General features: G+C 33.9%; 1 protein-coding gene across 1 annotated transcript in view; it reads right to left on the bottom strand.

The window, feature by feature from the left end:
- LOC123665367 overlaps window positions 1–5,762 on the bottom strand; it is a 30,633-nt gene extending 24,871 nt beyond the window's left edge. Inside the window, exon 1 of the mRNA XM_045599680.1 lies at window positions 5,612–5,762. Coding sequence (XP_045455636.1) covers window positions 5,612–5,672 — 61 coding nt within the window. The 5' untranslated portion in view covers window positions 5,673–5,762. The remainder of the gene's footprint in view (window positions 1–5,611) is intronic.
- Between the last annotated feature and the right edge of the window lie 8,678 nt (window positions 5,763–14,440).

The following is a 14,440-nucleotide window of genomic DNA, read 5'->3' as shown; positions in this document are numbered from 1 at the left end:
GTGTAAGCATATCTGTATTTGAAATTTTGTTACATGTTACTGCTACTTATTGTTATTAAAATACTTCTTGTACTTTATACATGTCACTACTACTTAATGCTATATAATACTTCTTCTTCTTTCCGGTAAACTCTTCATTTTCTGAGGGCAAACAGGTACATGTTCCAATCTGTGGTGAAGCGTGGTGATTGAATAAACTAATGGGACATTAGCAGGATTTTAATTCCTTTTTCACGTTGATTTTTTACTTAGCAGCTTTGAAAACTACGGAAGAAAAAAAGAAGGGGAAGAGACGAAGAAACTATAAAAAGTGCATGTACATAATGCTGTCTACATTTAGCTGCCCTGTAAAAAAGTTTTGTCCTTTGTTCTTATTTGCCAAAATTGTTTAAGGTTTAAACGCATTCTTGGAGTCGGTCATGACATCTTTTGCCTAGTGTTTTTTTCCAGTTTGGCAAAAGTTTTGTATCAAATACAAAATTATTGAATTTCGTACCATCTAAACGCTTGTCCCACATCTAAGAATGATACTATTCCTAAAAAAAACCCTTCATTTTCGAAAAAGTCGAGTTGGTTTGCTCACGAAACGTTCAACTTTAATAGTCAACTCATTTTTGAACATAGTGAACGAGCTCTAATCGATGTTATTAGATGATTTTTCAAATAGTTTATTGCCTTACTATAAAAACTTTAAATATAAGTACTTTCCCATTTACTTAAAAAAATTAAACGAAATACAAAGGGTCATCTCCAATTTTTTGGGTTCAAGATAATTGTTCTATTCAAGTTTTGGCTTACAGAAACTTCTTTTTTAATTAGCCAACTAAACAATCAATACAAGAACTTATCATAAAAATTAATGTAAGATATTAAGCACACCAGATATAGGCTTAATTAAATTTAAAGGAGCAAAAAGAAATAAAGAGGATCTCCGTTTTTTTTTTCCTTTCAAAGAAATTGATTCATTCCTGTTATGACCTATAGAAACTTCTTTGTTAATTAACCAACAAAACAAACAAGACAATTACTTATCATAAGATTAAATCCAGGATGTTGAATACGCAAGATATAGTCTTAATATAATTTTGTGACCGCGTGATGTCACGACCGATATCGGCACATGAATGAACGCGACCCCGACCTCCGATAATGACGTCAGCGATAGTGATCGTTAAACTTTAGTATTCGATATTTATTGCACGCAACTGAGGCTTAAAACTCATTTATTACAACAAGGCAGTTCTGACCTATAAGCACAATACACATAGAAGATTAATTTTTTTTACACAACACAGGTGACAAATAAAGGCCACGGTGACGGTAAGCAGAAACCGTAGTCTGATAACGCCTGCAATGCCAGGAGTATTGCAAGCGCTTTGCTGATCCTAGCCCTGATACTCTCCAGGAGCTCTGGCTACAATAGTCATTACAAAAACACAACACTACTTGAGATCATTATTATTTAACTGTGGTATTCTGTATGGTTGAGATTTTTCTTAGAAGACAGAAAATTCAAAGTCAGGCTACTCCAATTTGAGTAAGATATTTCCTATAATGTCCTCTATGGATAAGATTCCTGATATATAAAAGCATATGTAGTGGGTAACTCAGTGGGTAACTCAATCTGAGTTTTCTTTATGTAGAATTTAACAATTTTTTCATTATCCTAATCTGCAGTAGATGATAGTTAAACTCTATCTTGTTGTGAGTCAGTTCAGCCTATTGCAGTCCACTGCTAGACTAAGCCTGCCCAAGTTCGCGATGACATCCCGGTTTTCCGCAATCCTCATCTAGCCTAAACTAGTATAAATGTTACTATCTCAAAGTTAGGGGGTTAATAACATATATGATAAAACAACGTTTGCGGGGTCCGCTAGTAATTTTGTATAATGAAGATTTTTCAAAACTTACTTTTTACAAAACTCTATATTCGATATTGACGCCAAAAATATACTTTTTTGTTACTATGTGGAGACAATTTTTAGATAGTTCCATAAATATTTCAAGATTATAGATTTTTATAATACAGATATCAAAACCTAAATAAATTAGAACTTAGAAAGTAGAGACGCTCATAAAGACGTGCGGTTAAGCTGGTGAATAGAATAAAATTTAACTTTCAATAAAAGAAATGGCAACTACATATACATGTGTAATATAAATGGCTAACTTGTTTGTGCAGATTCTAAATGCTTTCTACTCCTGGATTTATAGGTCGCCGACATCCGACTACATTCCGAACCGGTGGTAGCCTTACTTTTACAAAGATATCTAATATTTTATCAATTTAAAATTTTAATTTGTAAAATGACGATTCGAAAGTGCTTTTGGGGCCTATTGGAATAAAGTTGTTTTTGATTTAAGAACGTGGAAATGTATGTTAACATATTTATTATGATGATTTTAATTTTTTACAATTATTTTAAATGTTTTGATTAATACTTTGCTTTTGAATTTATAATTTTTATAATACCTGTGCTCCGCAGTTTTACCTGCGGTCATTTGCGAAAAAAAGGTACTAAAATGTTACGAATATTTGAAATTTTATTTTTATTTTCATTGTTTTTTTAGTTATTTTTAATAGTTACTCTGCTATTCGGGATGGACACAAATACAACAAACCAAAAACCATGAAAATCGTTTCAGCCGTTCTCGAGTTATAAGTGTTCGAACATGCCCGACTTTTGTTTATGTATTAAGAAGATATGCCTCCTCTATTTTTTTACCTTTTAAAGTTTTATTTGTGATTATAACACTTTTGTTATTCACATAATTTTACCCCTATTTAAAGAAACTTCAATCACTTACATAAGTGTGCGTGCCATTAATTTAACAATTATAGTGCAACACAATGACACAATTAAAGCTATGACTATATTTCCTTGTGACAATAGTTTTAATTGACAATATAATTGTTCATGTCATCGATTTGACGGATGTACTTTCTATGCAATTAAATCTCGCTTATCCTTATTCTATGAATATAATAATTAATGCATTATCTATATAATTACATGAATGATAATATATAATTGAATAGATTGATCGATTAAAATAATGCAGTATTTTTATCTATTTTCTTTTTATTTGTTAATTTAATGCATTTATAACTGAATAGCTGAGCTGAACAACTGGCGTATTTGTATACGTACCACTCAGCAAAGATTCAAACCATATTGGTACAAAAGTACCTCAGAGATAACTGCAAAGGCATTCAACGTTGGGACAGTTGGCAGACACTCTGCATTACGTTAAAGGTAATCGAACCCAAATCGTTTTAAAAGTTTGCTCAGTTACTTTTTATAGAACTGGGAAATCCAACTAATATTTTATAGAAAATAAAACAAACGATTCCTTTACTCATTTATTAGGACTAACAGCTTCCAGCAGCACAGAGAATGCACGATGATGTCCTAAGACTACGAATTTAATCAAAAACTGGATATGATTCAAATTTTCATTACGAGTTAGGACACTGGATAATTTTTATGTTGAAATACAGCTCAGTTTCCTCGAGGCAGTAAAAATAAAAACGCGTTATCGCGAATAAGGCGCGGGTACACCTAGTCCAGAATAAACCTAATGTCCTAATTTTTAGATGTGTCCTAATTTTTAAATTTCTTTGGATTTTTAGGCCAATTATTGATCGCTTGCTGACTAGTGGTCTGGCCGAGTAGTGGTCTGTCGATCTATCTTGTCTTATGAATTGTCAATCGCGTAACACAGAATTTGAAATAGTTAATAAGTTATCTGAAAATTTTCAGTCTTATTCGCAATATTCTTAATTTTTGATTGCCTGATAATAACCAACGAAGTAAAAAACAAAACAAAAAAATATCCGACCGACCAAGGGAAATGGGGATAAAACTGGTGAAATTTTATTTCGAAATTTTAAAATATTATACATATTTACAATTCACAACTTTATTTTCATTGATATTACTTAAATATATACATTATAAAAACATGTAATTATAAATACATTAAAAATCATGTATTATTTTATAACAATGTAATATAATGTAATATTGTAACTTTGGGAATCAGTGTAAGGTCTTCTTGGATACAAAATCCAAACCAAAATCAAAACAACTTTTTGAGTCGGAATTTAATTCGTTTGAGAATACTGAACGATCAAATAATTTATACATTATTAGTTTGGTAAACATTATGGTAAAGGAAAACAACAATTTTCGTCCTCGGAGCAATTTCTAAGACGCGTATAATTAAATCCAGCGGTAAGACGGTTTATGCTTTAATAAGTGTTCTTAGAAGAAGTCGTGTTTACGAACAGCTTTGATTTTGCCGTCGGTTCATCATTTAATATAAATTTATGTAAACGATTATTTAAATGACTTCTACTAAATTATAACAAAATAATAATATTTAAACAAAGTTTGATTAATTGTTTAATGACCATATTAATTAAAATAGAAGAGAAGTGCGAGAAATAAATTGAGAAAATAAACTCAAAATAACACAAAAATATTAATTAATATTGTTGGTAATATAAATATACCTACAGCCTGTAATATCCCACTACTGGGCATAGGTCTCTTTCCCCATGTGGAAGAAGGATCAGAGCTTAATCCACCACGTTGGTCCAATGCGGGTTGGCGGATATATTCCCTACTATGAGTAACGATCGCTATCAGGTGTACATGATAACAACCGGGACCGACAGCTTAACGTGTTCTCCGAGGCACGATAGGGAGACCCACAAGGACTGCACAAACACCCAGATCAGGGCAAATATCTGTATGGCCAATACAAATGTTTGTCATGTGCGGGGATCGAACCCGCAACCACCAGCGCAACAGATACAATCCATTAGTATTATCATAAAACTAAAGAGTCTTTTTGGTCGAAACTACTGACCTCAGGAACTACTTCGTATCGATAAATTGTTTTCCTGTTGGATAGCTTATTAAAAGAAAATCTAAAATTACACAAAGAAAAACTTTATACATCGGAAAGAATTGGAATTTGTCTAGCAATACGCGATTTTATTATTCGACATATCAGTCAATATAGCGTGTATTGTTTATAATTTTTAAGAGTAATTTATATTTATTTATTGCGTAAAAATAGTAAAATACTCAAAACTATGTAGAGATCGTTATAATGAAACAAATTTTTCGGATTTTATCGCGGCTTATTAAGTTTTTTTAGATACCCTACGTTTCGGATACTTTACAGCGACCATGGTCACGGGAGGACGGATCAATTTGTATGGAAACTTATTTTATATTATTTTATACTTTTAATTGCTTGGTTTAATTTATAAAAATATATGTCTCTACCATAAGCTTAACTAACTAATTGTTTTGTTTTAACAAAAAATATTTAAAAAATATTATATTATGTTTATCGAGAAACACGAGTGACAAAAAAAAATATCTGAAGTTGCAATACGTCGATATAAATATAAGTAAATAATTATTTAGATATGAAATAATACGTCTAATTTTCTTAAAACTTATTAATACAGTATGTATGTTTTTGTGTTTTAGATTTGCATACTGGCTATCATAAAACCATTAAGTTTTCACAAAAAAAGTCTGTATTTTTAATGAGTTCACACAATAATTGAAAAAAAAGCGCAACTCACCATTTCCCTTACTAAACGTCGCCAAACACACGATAAAGCTGGCTATCACCACCCAATTCATTTCACAAAGTCCTTAAATTAATCACGACACAAAAAAAAAACTTAAATAATACTACCGGTCGCACGACCACCTTCAAACGCGGCTTGGTCACTACTGAATACTGATCCTGCTTTGCTTATAATTCCCACTGACCAATGCAATGCTATCATACAGCCATATCGTATATTATTAATCGTCCCCTCATTAAAACCTGATTACATGGTCCATAATTAATCTCTCTGATTTACACAGACGTAAAATTAAAGTTGTTTAACTGTCTTTATCTATAATTTTAATAGTTCGAAACGCATAATATGGAATGTAATCAAAAAGTCCGACAGCGGGCGTGGTTATTAATGACCTCATATATGGAACTTTAATTCGGTGCCACCCAAATATTTACAATATTGTGGGAACCTGATAATGAACTAGAATAATGTGCTTAATAGGATTTTTTTTTCTCCTTATAACGGTTCTCGCCTGTTATTTTCACAAAGTTCTAAGTTTACGTTACTTAAAATAAGAGTTTAAAACTCGCATACTTTAGTGCCCAAATGAAATTCGCGGCACGTACGTAATTCTTAGCACGTATTTCTAATTTTTTGCTCATTAAAACTTTTTCAAAGTTTTATTTGCAAAGCCGCAGGCTTCAAAGGCTCGGGGAAAAAACATTAAGCCGCAGCTAGCAACAGACTGGCCAGTTCGTATAAAAAAACAAGAATAAATGCGGGAAAATGCGAATTCTAAATATAAACGGTTACATTCCAAAGAGAACAAGAACTGTCGTAAAAAGCGCAGTAAAGTTAGAGATTTCTTTACACGTAGCGATACAACTGCAATAATAACTTCGTTATATGTGACACTATTCCATCCACTCAAACATTATATTTATTTAGTATTCGTTTTATATTTAAATAACTATTTTATAACACGGGAAACACATACACAATAATAACCGTCCAGACCACAAACACTTGTACCATATTGTGTGTTGACGACGCATTGGCGCAACGGTCACAGAACTGGTTTGTGGCTGTTGCGCTGGCGGGTGCAGGTTCTATCCCCGCACGTGACAAACATTTTTATTGGCCATACAGATGTTTGCCGTGGTCTGAGTGTTTGTGCAGCCCTTGTGGGTCTCCCCACTGTGCCTCGGAGAGTATGTTAAGCCGTCGGTCACAATTGTTATCATGTACACCTGGTAGCGGTCATTACTCATAGTAACGGGCATATATCCGCCAAGCCGCATTGGAGCAGCGTGGTGGATTAAGCTTGATCCTTCTCCTACATGGGGATAAAAGCCTATGCCCAGCAGTGGGATATTACAGGCTAAAGTGAGCGACACGCGAGTCGAAAATGAAAAAAAATATATGATAATACTAAATATGAACATATAAATCAAAAATCGACCGATTTGTACCCTATTATACACATAAGAGTCTATTCATTATAATGAAACGACTTTTTCGGATTTTATTGCGACTTAAAATTTTTAAAAGACCGACGTTTCGGATACTGTATATTCTGTACAGCGACGATGGTCACGGTCACGTCAGGACTGAGATCAGACATCCTAACGTTACAAAGTGGTGCGTTACATTTTGGAGATTTTACGACTGAGGCGCTATTTAGAAACTGCCAGCATTTTTCTTTCAGTTTTATCAGCAGAGAGGTGTAGCATGAGCAGCACTGTGTCTGTACAGAGACCATCTTGAAGCACAACCTAAAAATCCATTCACAAATATTTTGGTCGCAACGGTTGTGCTTGAAATGCTATAGAGTAATTGCAGGATTCTGGTCTTTTACCAAATAGACTTCAGCTATATAAATATAATAGAGAAATGTATGTAACTATAGCAAAATAAGAAATAGTACAAACATTTTCTAAATGTAGAATTCAGAAGTATTTTTATGTGTCAACAATATTTACCTTAAATAAAATAAGTTACTACTGACCGCATCGTTTTACATGTAACGATTTAATAATAGAGATATTATATGAAATTGTGTATGTGAATTTTATCGTATCGTACACGTCTCGTTTATATGTAAAGGTATTAAAAGAGGAACCTTTGACGTGGAGCCGCGTCGTGCGAGCAAGATTTTAGATTAGCAAGATTTAAGATCTAAATTTAGGATTAGTAAACTTTATACCTAATTTTATATTCAAGTCTAGTTCATACACGTGTTTAAACTCTAAAGGACTTATTTGCCAATTTTGACGACGAAATATATAGTATAGAAAAAAGAAATGTGGTGAAAAAATAAAATATCGATCTCATAGCCTCTCCATTCATATCTCGGTTTGAGAATTTGGTCATTGTCTGGGTTTTTATGAGGTTTTTGAGATTTTTGTCCATAGGGACGTTAGCGTAACGGTCACACAGCACTGGCTTATGGCGTTGGCGGCTGCGGATTCGATCCCCGCACGTGGCATACATTCGTATTTACCATACAGATGTTTGCCGTGGTCTGGCCGTTTGTGTTTGTGAATTGTGTGTTTCCGGCCCCCGGTACAGGAGTAAATCCTAGTAGGGACCGTTGAAAAAAAAAATCTAATAGCAGTTTAGTTAGCGCTCCCCCTATATATATTTATTAGCTATACCTCACGGTTTTGTCCGCGTAATTTCTGATCCCATGGGTATAATCTCTAGAATCTCTAGCTATTTACATAAAAAAAAATCAGCCTGTAATATCCCACTGCTAGTCATAGGCTTCTTTCCCCATGTAGGAGATAAATCAGAGCTTAATCCACCACGCTGCTCCAATTCTGGTTGGCGGATATATTCCCTACTATGAGTAACGATCACTATCAGGTGTACATGATAACAAACGGGACCGACAGCTTACGTGCTCTCCGAGGCACGGTGGGGAGACCCACAAGGACCAACAACCAGACTGAAAATAAATATTTGTATAAACACAAATATACACTCCGAGCGAGAATCGAACCCGCGACTGTCTAGTAGAGCGGTCGTATTGACATACTGAGTTTTATTACAATAAGCTCTACAGTTTCTGTAAAGATGAGTAACAAAAATTCATTTATGCATCCACACAATTTTTCGCATTTATAATATTAGTCAGATATATCGTGCTCATATTTTCAATCTATATCTATACATCTACACTATATACAGTATATATATACAAACAAATAAAATTAGATTGTCTGTTTGTAATATTAAAATAACCGCTTTTTACTAAATGCATATGGATGTATACGCGGTACAAATACCAAAATAATATTTTTTACAATTTTTGTCTGTCTGTCTGTATATTTGTTCCTGCTAATCTCTGAAAAGGCTCGACCGATTTTGACTGGACTTTCACTGGCAGATAGCTGATGTAATAAGGAATAACTCAGGCTACTTTTATTTTAGAAATGTAATTATTTTATAACTCTGCGAACTGAACAATAACTTTTTTGTTAAATTTTACGCGGTCGAAGTCGCAGGCATAGCTAATCTTTAATAAGATACGCAAACAAGCAGTCAGCCTGCAAGCTAACGCCTGCAATACGAAGAGCATTGCAAGCGTTATCTATCTCGGTTAGCTATAAGTATTAAATAAATAATGACCTAATTATATTTCACTCATATTTCTAATATCAGTTGATACACACCATAGTCTAGTTTCTTTACACGAAATACAGTTCGTTTTACTGGAGGATCGAAATTTTTTAATTTTTTTTTTTTTTATAACACTAGTTCGGCAAACAAGCGTACGGCTCACCTGATGGGAAGAGATTACCGTAGCTTATAGACGCCTGCAACACCAGAAGCATCGCAAGCGCGTTGCTGACCAAATCCCCAATCCCCACCAGGAGCTCTGGTCACCTTACTCACCAACAGGAACACAATACTGCTTGAAAAAAGTATTATTTAGCTGTGGTCTTCTGTAAGGTCGAGGTACTACCCCAGTCGGGCTGCTCCATATTTTAAGCAGGAAATTCCTGCTGTGCCCTACCTCAGCCAAAATTGTGCTTGTTCGAAATTCTACGGTCGTTTTGGGAATAAAATTATAGGAAATGGGATTATATAGATTTCCACAAAACAAAACACTGAATTTATTTCAAAATATTCTTTTTAATTTTCTAGATAACTCGTTATATGTAATTTACCCTACAAACTTTTTTTGCGTTCGACAAACGAAATCGCGTGAACTTAAGGAGGCCTTTGTCTAACATTGGACTGCAATAGGCTAAACTGAACTGAACTAGACTGACAAAGTGCTTCAAAAAACAAAAAAAAAGTGTTCTAAAAACAAATGCTTCAAACGAACTCTGAACTGTGATAGTACGCCTACTAATATTATAAAGAAGAGATTGTACCTATTTCAAAATATTTACAGTGAATAAACTGAAAAATTATTGAGCCGATATTAAAAATTCTATCACGAAGAGGATGCTACGCTATCACTGACTTACATATGTTATGCTATAATTTAAGGGGAAAACAGAATAACCAAAATTGTGTGGGTAATCCACGCAGATGAAGCCGCGAGCGAAAAATGATTTTTATATAAAGTAATTAATTGACTTCAAGAAGCAACTTTATCAGACTAAGAGTGTATGTATACTTGAGTCTTGCAAATAGTATCTCCACTTGAAAATAATTTATACGAAAGCATCTTAAATTATTTATGAATAATTTATTTTGATAAAAACGTAATAGAAATTAAAATATGAAATAAAACAGGTTCCCTTCTCGTGGCAATGATCTACAATCTTATAGACATGCATCAGTGACCTGTGTTCAAAAATGATTCACTCTTTTGCACTTATGAGCTAAACTTGTACCAGTAACTATTGGCGCTGACGCGTGTCTAGATATACCTACACGACTACCGATTTCAGACATGTTTTTGACTTTTTTAATACTTTTTAGAATAATAATTTCAAAATAATAATTGTATTTGCTCGCAAACGAAAAAAAACCGACTTCAATTACATCGACGAGTAATACAACGTAGATCGACGAAAAAATAGTCAAGTAACTACGCGTTATCAAAGATTACTCAAAAAGTTGTTATCAGATCTCGATAAAATTTATATGTGACCACATGATAAACATCAGCTTTCGATTAAATTAAATATTATCAAAATCGGTACACCCAGTAAAAAGTTATTGCGGATTTTCGAGAGTTTCCCTCGATTTCTCTGAGATCCCATCATCAGATCCTGGTTTCCTTATCATGGTACCAAACTAGGGATATCCCCTTTCCAACAAAAAAAGAATTATCAAAATTGGTACATCCAGTAGAAAGTTATGCGGTATAATACAACGTAGGTCAACGAAAAAAGCGTCAAGTAAAAACGCATTATTAGATATAACTCGAAAAGTAGTTATTAGATCTCAAATAAATTTAAATGTGACCAATTGACACACACCACCTTTCGATTAAAATAAAAATTGTCGAAATCGGTCCACCCGGTCAAAAGTTCTGATGTAACATACATAAAAAAAAAAAATAAAAAAAAATACAGTCAAATTGAGAACCTCCTCCTTTTTTGGAAGTCGGTTAAAAAATAAGGAAATCGCGAGAAAAGCTATCCTTTCCCCATAAAAAAAATACTTAGCCACAGTTCTATTTCGTACTAAATCCGCAGAATACCATATTAGTCGACGGCGCCAATTCGTCACAACCGATAGTGAAACACAATCAACATTTTTCAGGACGTTCCCACGGCTATCTCTGCATGTTCCGGCGTATATATCTGGTATATCCGCTATTGTTTTCAAAGAATCTCTTATGTGGTCGATTAGTAATTTTTCAACTAACTACGACAAGGATGATTAGAATAATAATATTTGTTTATACCATTAGAGTCACAAGCAATAGAAGGGTCCGTCTGACGGAAAGCGATAACTGTAGCTTATGGACGCCTGCAACATCAGGTGCATCACAAACACCTTACCGACCCCACTGTCGACTCTCCCCATGACCTCTGACTGTCTTTCTTACCACAATAACACAGCACAAATTTAAAAACAGTATTGTTTAAAATTGATCTTATGTAAGATTGGGGTACTTCCCCAGTTGGGGTCCTCCTTATTTCCAGCTGGATATTTCCACGACCTTCTCAAACACGGTTAATTTTTAATTAAAATTCGTGTGTTAGGATACTACAATTGCTACATGTCATAGCATGATTATTTACAGTTTTAAGGTTTCTTTAGTAATATATTATCATACTAAAAGATGTCCAAATAGACCTACTACCATACTCTTTGCTGTATTATATTGTTTAAAGAAAATATTTTTATGATATCATGTTTAAATGTTAAATACATCGCGGATACAATTACAAGCTTATCAGTAAATTAGCTTTGTTTATGCAATTCATTTTCTCACAAGAATATGAGCAGTTAAGGACTAAAGGCATGTTTAGAGTACAAAAGGGTGTTAAAGTTATCAAATACTCCACCATTATAAAATTGCGATAACAACCGAACCGTCTTATATGAAAAAAAAATGAATTTCAGTATTAGAACCGGTACTATAATGTGCTCATTAATTAATTATTTGTATAACTAAAAATCTATAGTAAATTATTTATAATTTAATAATTTATGTATATAAAGGATCTACACGACCAATAAAATTGTGTGTGTGGGTGTGTGTGTGTGTGTGTGTGTAACGTGACGTAAGCATTTGCATGTATATGACCATTAAATATACTTGTATTATTTTTTAATTATTAAAAGAAAGCCAAATATCTAAATTAACACCTAAAAACTTAACGCCTAAAACGCTTAAACTTTTAAGACGTCGAAGATTGTTTTTTTGAAACCATGAAGATATTTACACATAAATGTGAAAAATATCGCCATAAATAGGCCTTAATGAAATCTTTTGCGTGTTTAACGGCAAGCAATTTTCTTTAATCACCTTAAAACGCCTATAATCTAGATGCAAATCTAGTAATTGCTGAGTTTTATTAATGCATTTCAGGAAAAACCCTAAATAGCAAAGAAATCAATAATATAACTTAGAGTCGTCTGTTAAATTAATAGTGTAATGTGTATTCGCAATACCAAACTTAAAGAAACATGTCTAATGATTGGTGTATAAAACAAACCCTCATGAAATGATCACAAGAATGCTGACAGAATTTCTAGAGGAATCGCAATTTTAATTGATAAAAAAGCACTTCTATGTTCCGAATATAAGAGACTATGACTTATTTAATTTTTTTTTAAATATTTTTTATAGGTTTGCCAGAGGGTTTAGAGTAGTTAGTTATAGAAGACATACATAGTTAATTAACAGTCCTTAACACATTGAGACTGCAAAATCGTGTACATAGTCTGGGTACTGAGGTAGGGCACAGCAGGAATTTCCTGCTCAAAACATGGAGCAGCCCGACTGGGGTAGTACCTCGACCTTACAGAAGATCACAGCGAAATAATACTGTTTTCAAGCAGTATTGTGTTCCTGTTGGTGAGTAAGGTGACCAGAGCTCCTGGGGGGATTGGGGATTGGGTCGGCAAGGCGCTTGCGATGCTTCTGGTGTTGCAGGCGTCTATAAGCTACGGTAATCGCTTACCATCAGGTGAGCCGTACGCTTGTTTGCCGACCTAGTGACATTAAAAAAAAAAACATCGCAAAGGGAGTCTCCTACCAGACGGGTGTTGTGTCTGGCGGGCTACCGCCCCAACGATTGTTGTCGGGTTCTTGTATCTCAATCACTTTGATAACTTTGATAGCGCGATGTAGGATACGTCAGTTTTCTCTAGTTTATATGCCGCGTGATAGATGTCGCTACAGGATTACGCTTAGTACTAAGTATTTCGTTTAACTATATGCAATCATTGTAATGAAACAACTATTTCGAATTTTATCGTGGTTTATTAAGTTTTTTAGATGCCCAACGTTTCAAATACTTTACAGCAACCATGGTAAACCAAGATGAAATCCGAAAAATTGTTTCATTATAATGAGTGAAATTCGCGTAACCATAAGAAAACAATATATGCAACCAACTAAAATAAATGGAGTCAAATTAATTTTCTAATATAAAACGGAAAAATACCAATATTAATTCACATCACTTCATCATCACTTCAGCCTATCGCAGTCAACTGCTGGACATAGGCCTCCACAAATTAGCGCCAAAAATGGCGTGAACTCATATGTGTTGCTCATTTTCCCCGAATACGATAGATGCCACATGAATCACTTAAGCATATGTTCGAGTCTCAGTAATTACCTGCGGTTTAAATTATTTTGTACTCCAGGGCGCAGTGATTGAATGTAATATGATAAGTAAGGATATTTGTGCCCTTTGATCAATGCAATATTTTTCTCCCGCAGATTCTGCACTTAGGGTCCCCCTAACAGCGGAGCTAGTATATCAACTTTCCATGTCAGCTCTATCTTACACAGTCACACAGCGTTAACACATGATATCTCTCCCTATGATTGCAAATTATGCAAGTACCCTCAATAACAGTAATCATGTCGCTGGCAGCAAGAGCTCATTTCAATAATTTAACCGACTTCAAAAAAGGATGAGGTTACTCAATTCGACCTTATATATATATAATTTTTTTTAATGTATGTTAGGATAACTTCGTCGTTTATGAACCGATTTTGATTTTTTTTTTGTTGGAAAGGAGATATCCTAAGTGTGGTACCGTGATAAGGTAACCAGGATCTGATGATGAGATCCCAGAGAAATCGAGGTAAACTCTCGAAACTCCGCATAACTTTTTACTGGGTCTATCGATTTTATTGATTTTTTTTTAATTTAATCGAAAGCTAATGTTCATCATATGGTCACA

Source organism: Melitaea cinxia, chromosome 24 (genome assembly GCF_905220565.1).
Source record: "Melitaea cinxia chromosome 24, ilMelCinx1.1, whole genome shotgun sequence".
NCBI lineage: Eukaryota > Metazoa > Arthropoda > Insecta > Lepidoptera > Nymphalidae > Melitaea > Melitaea cinxia.
Note: the sequence above shows the minus strand (reverse complement) of the source record. Positions and strands in the feature narration are given on the sequence as shown.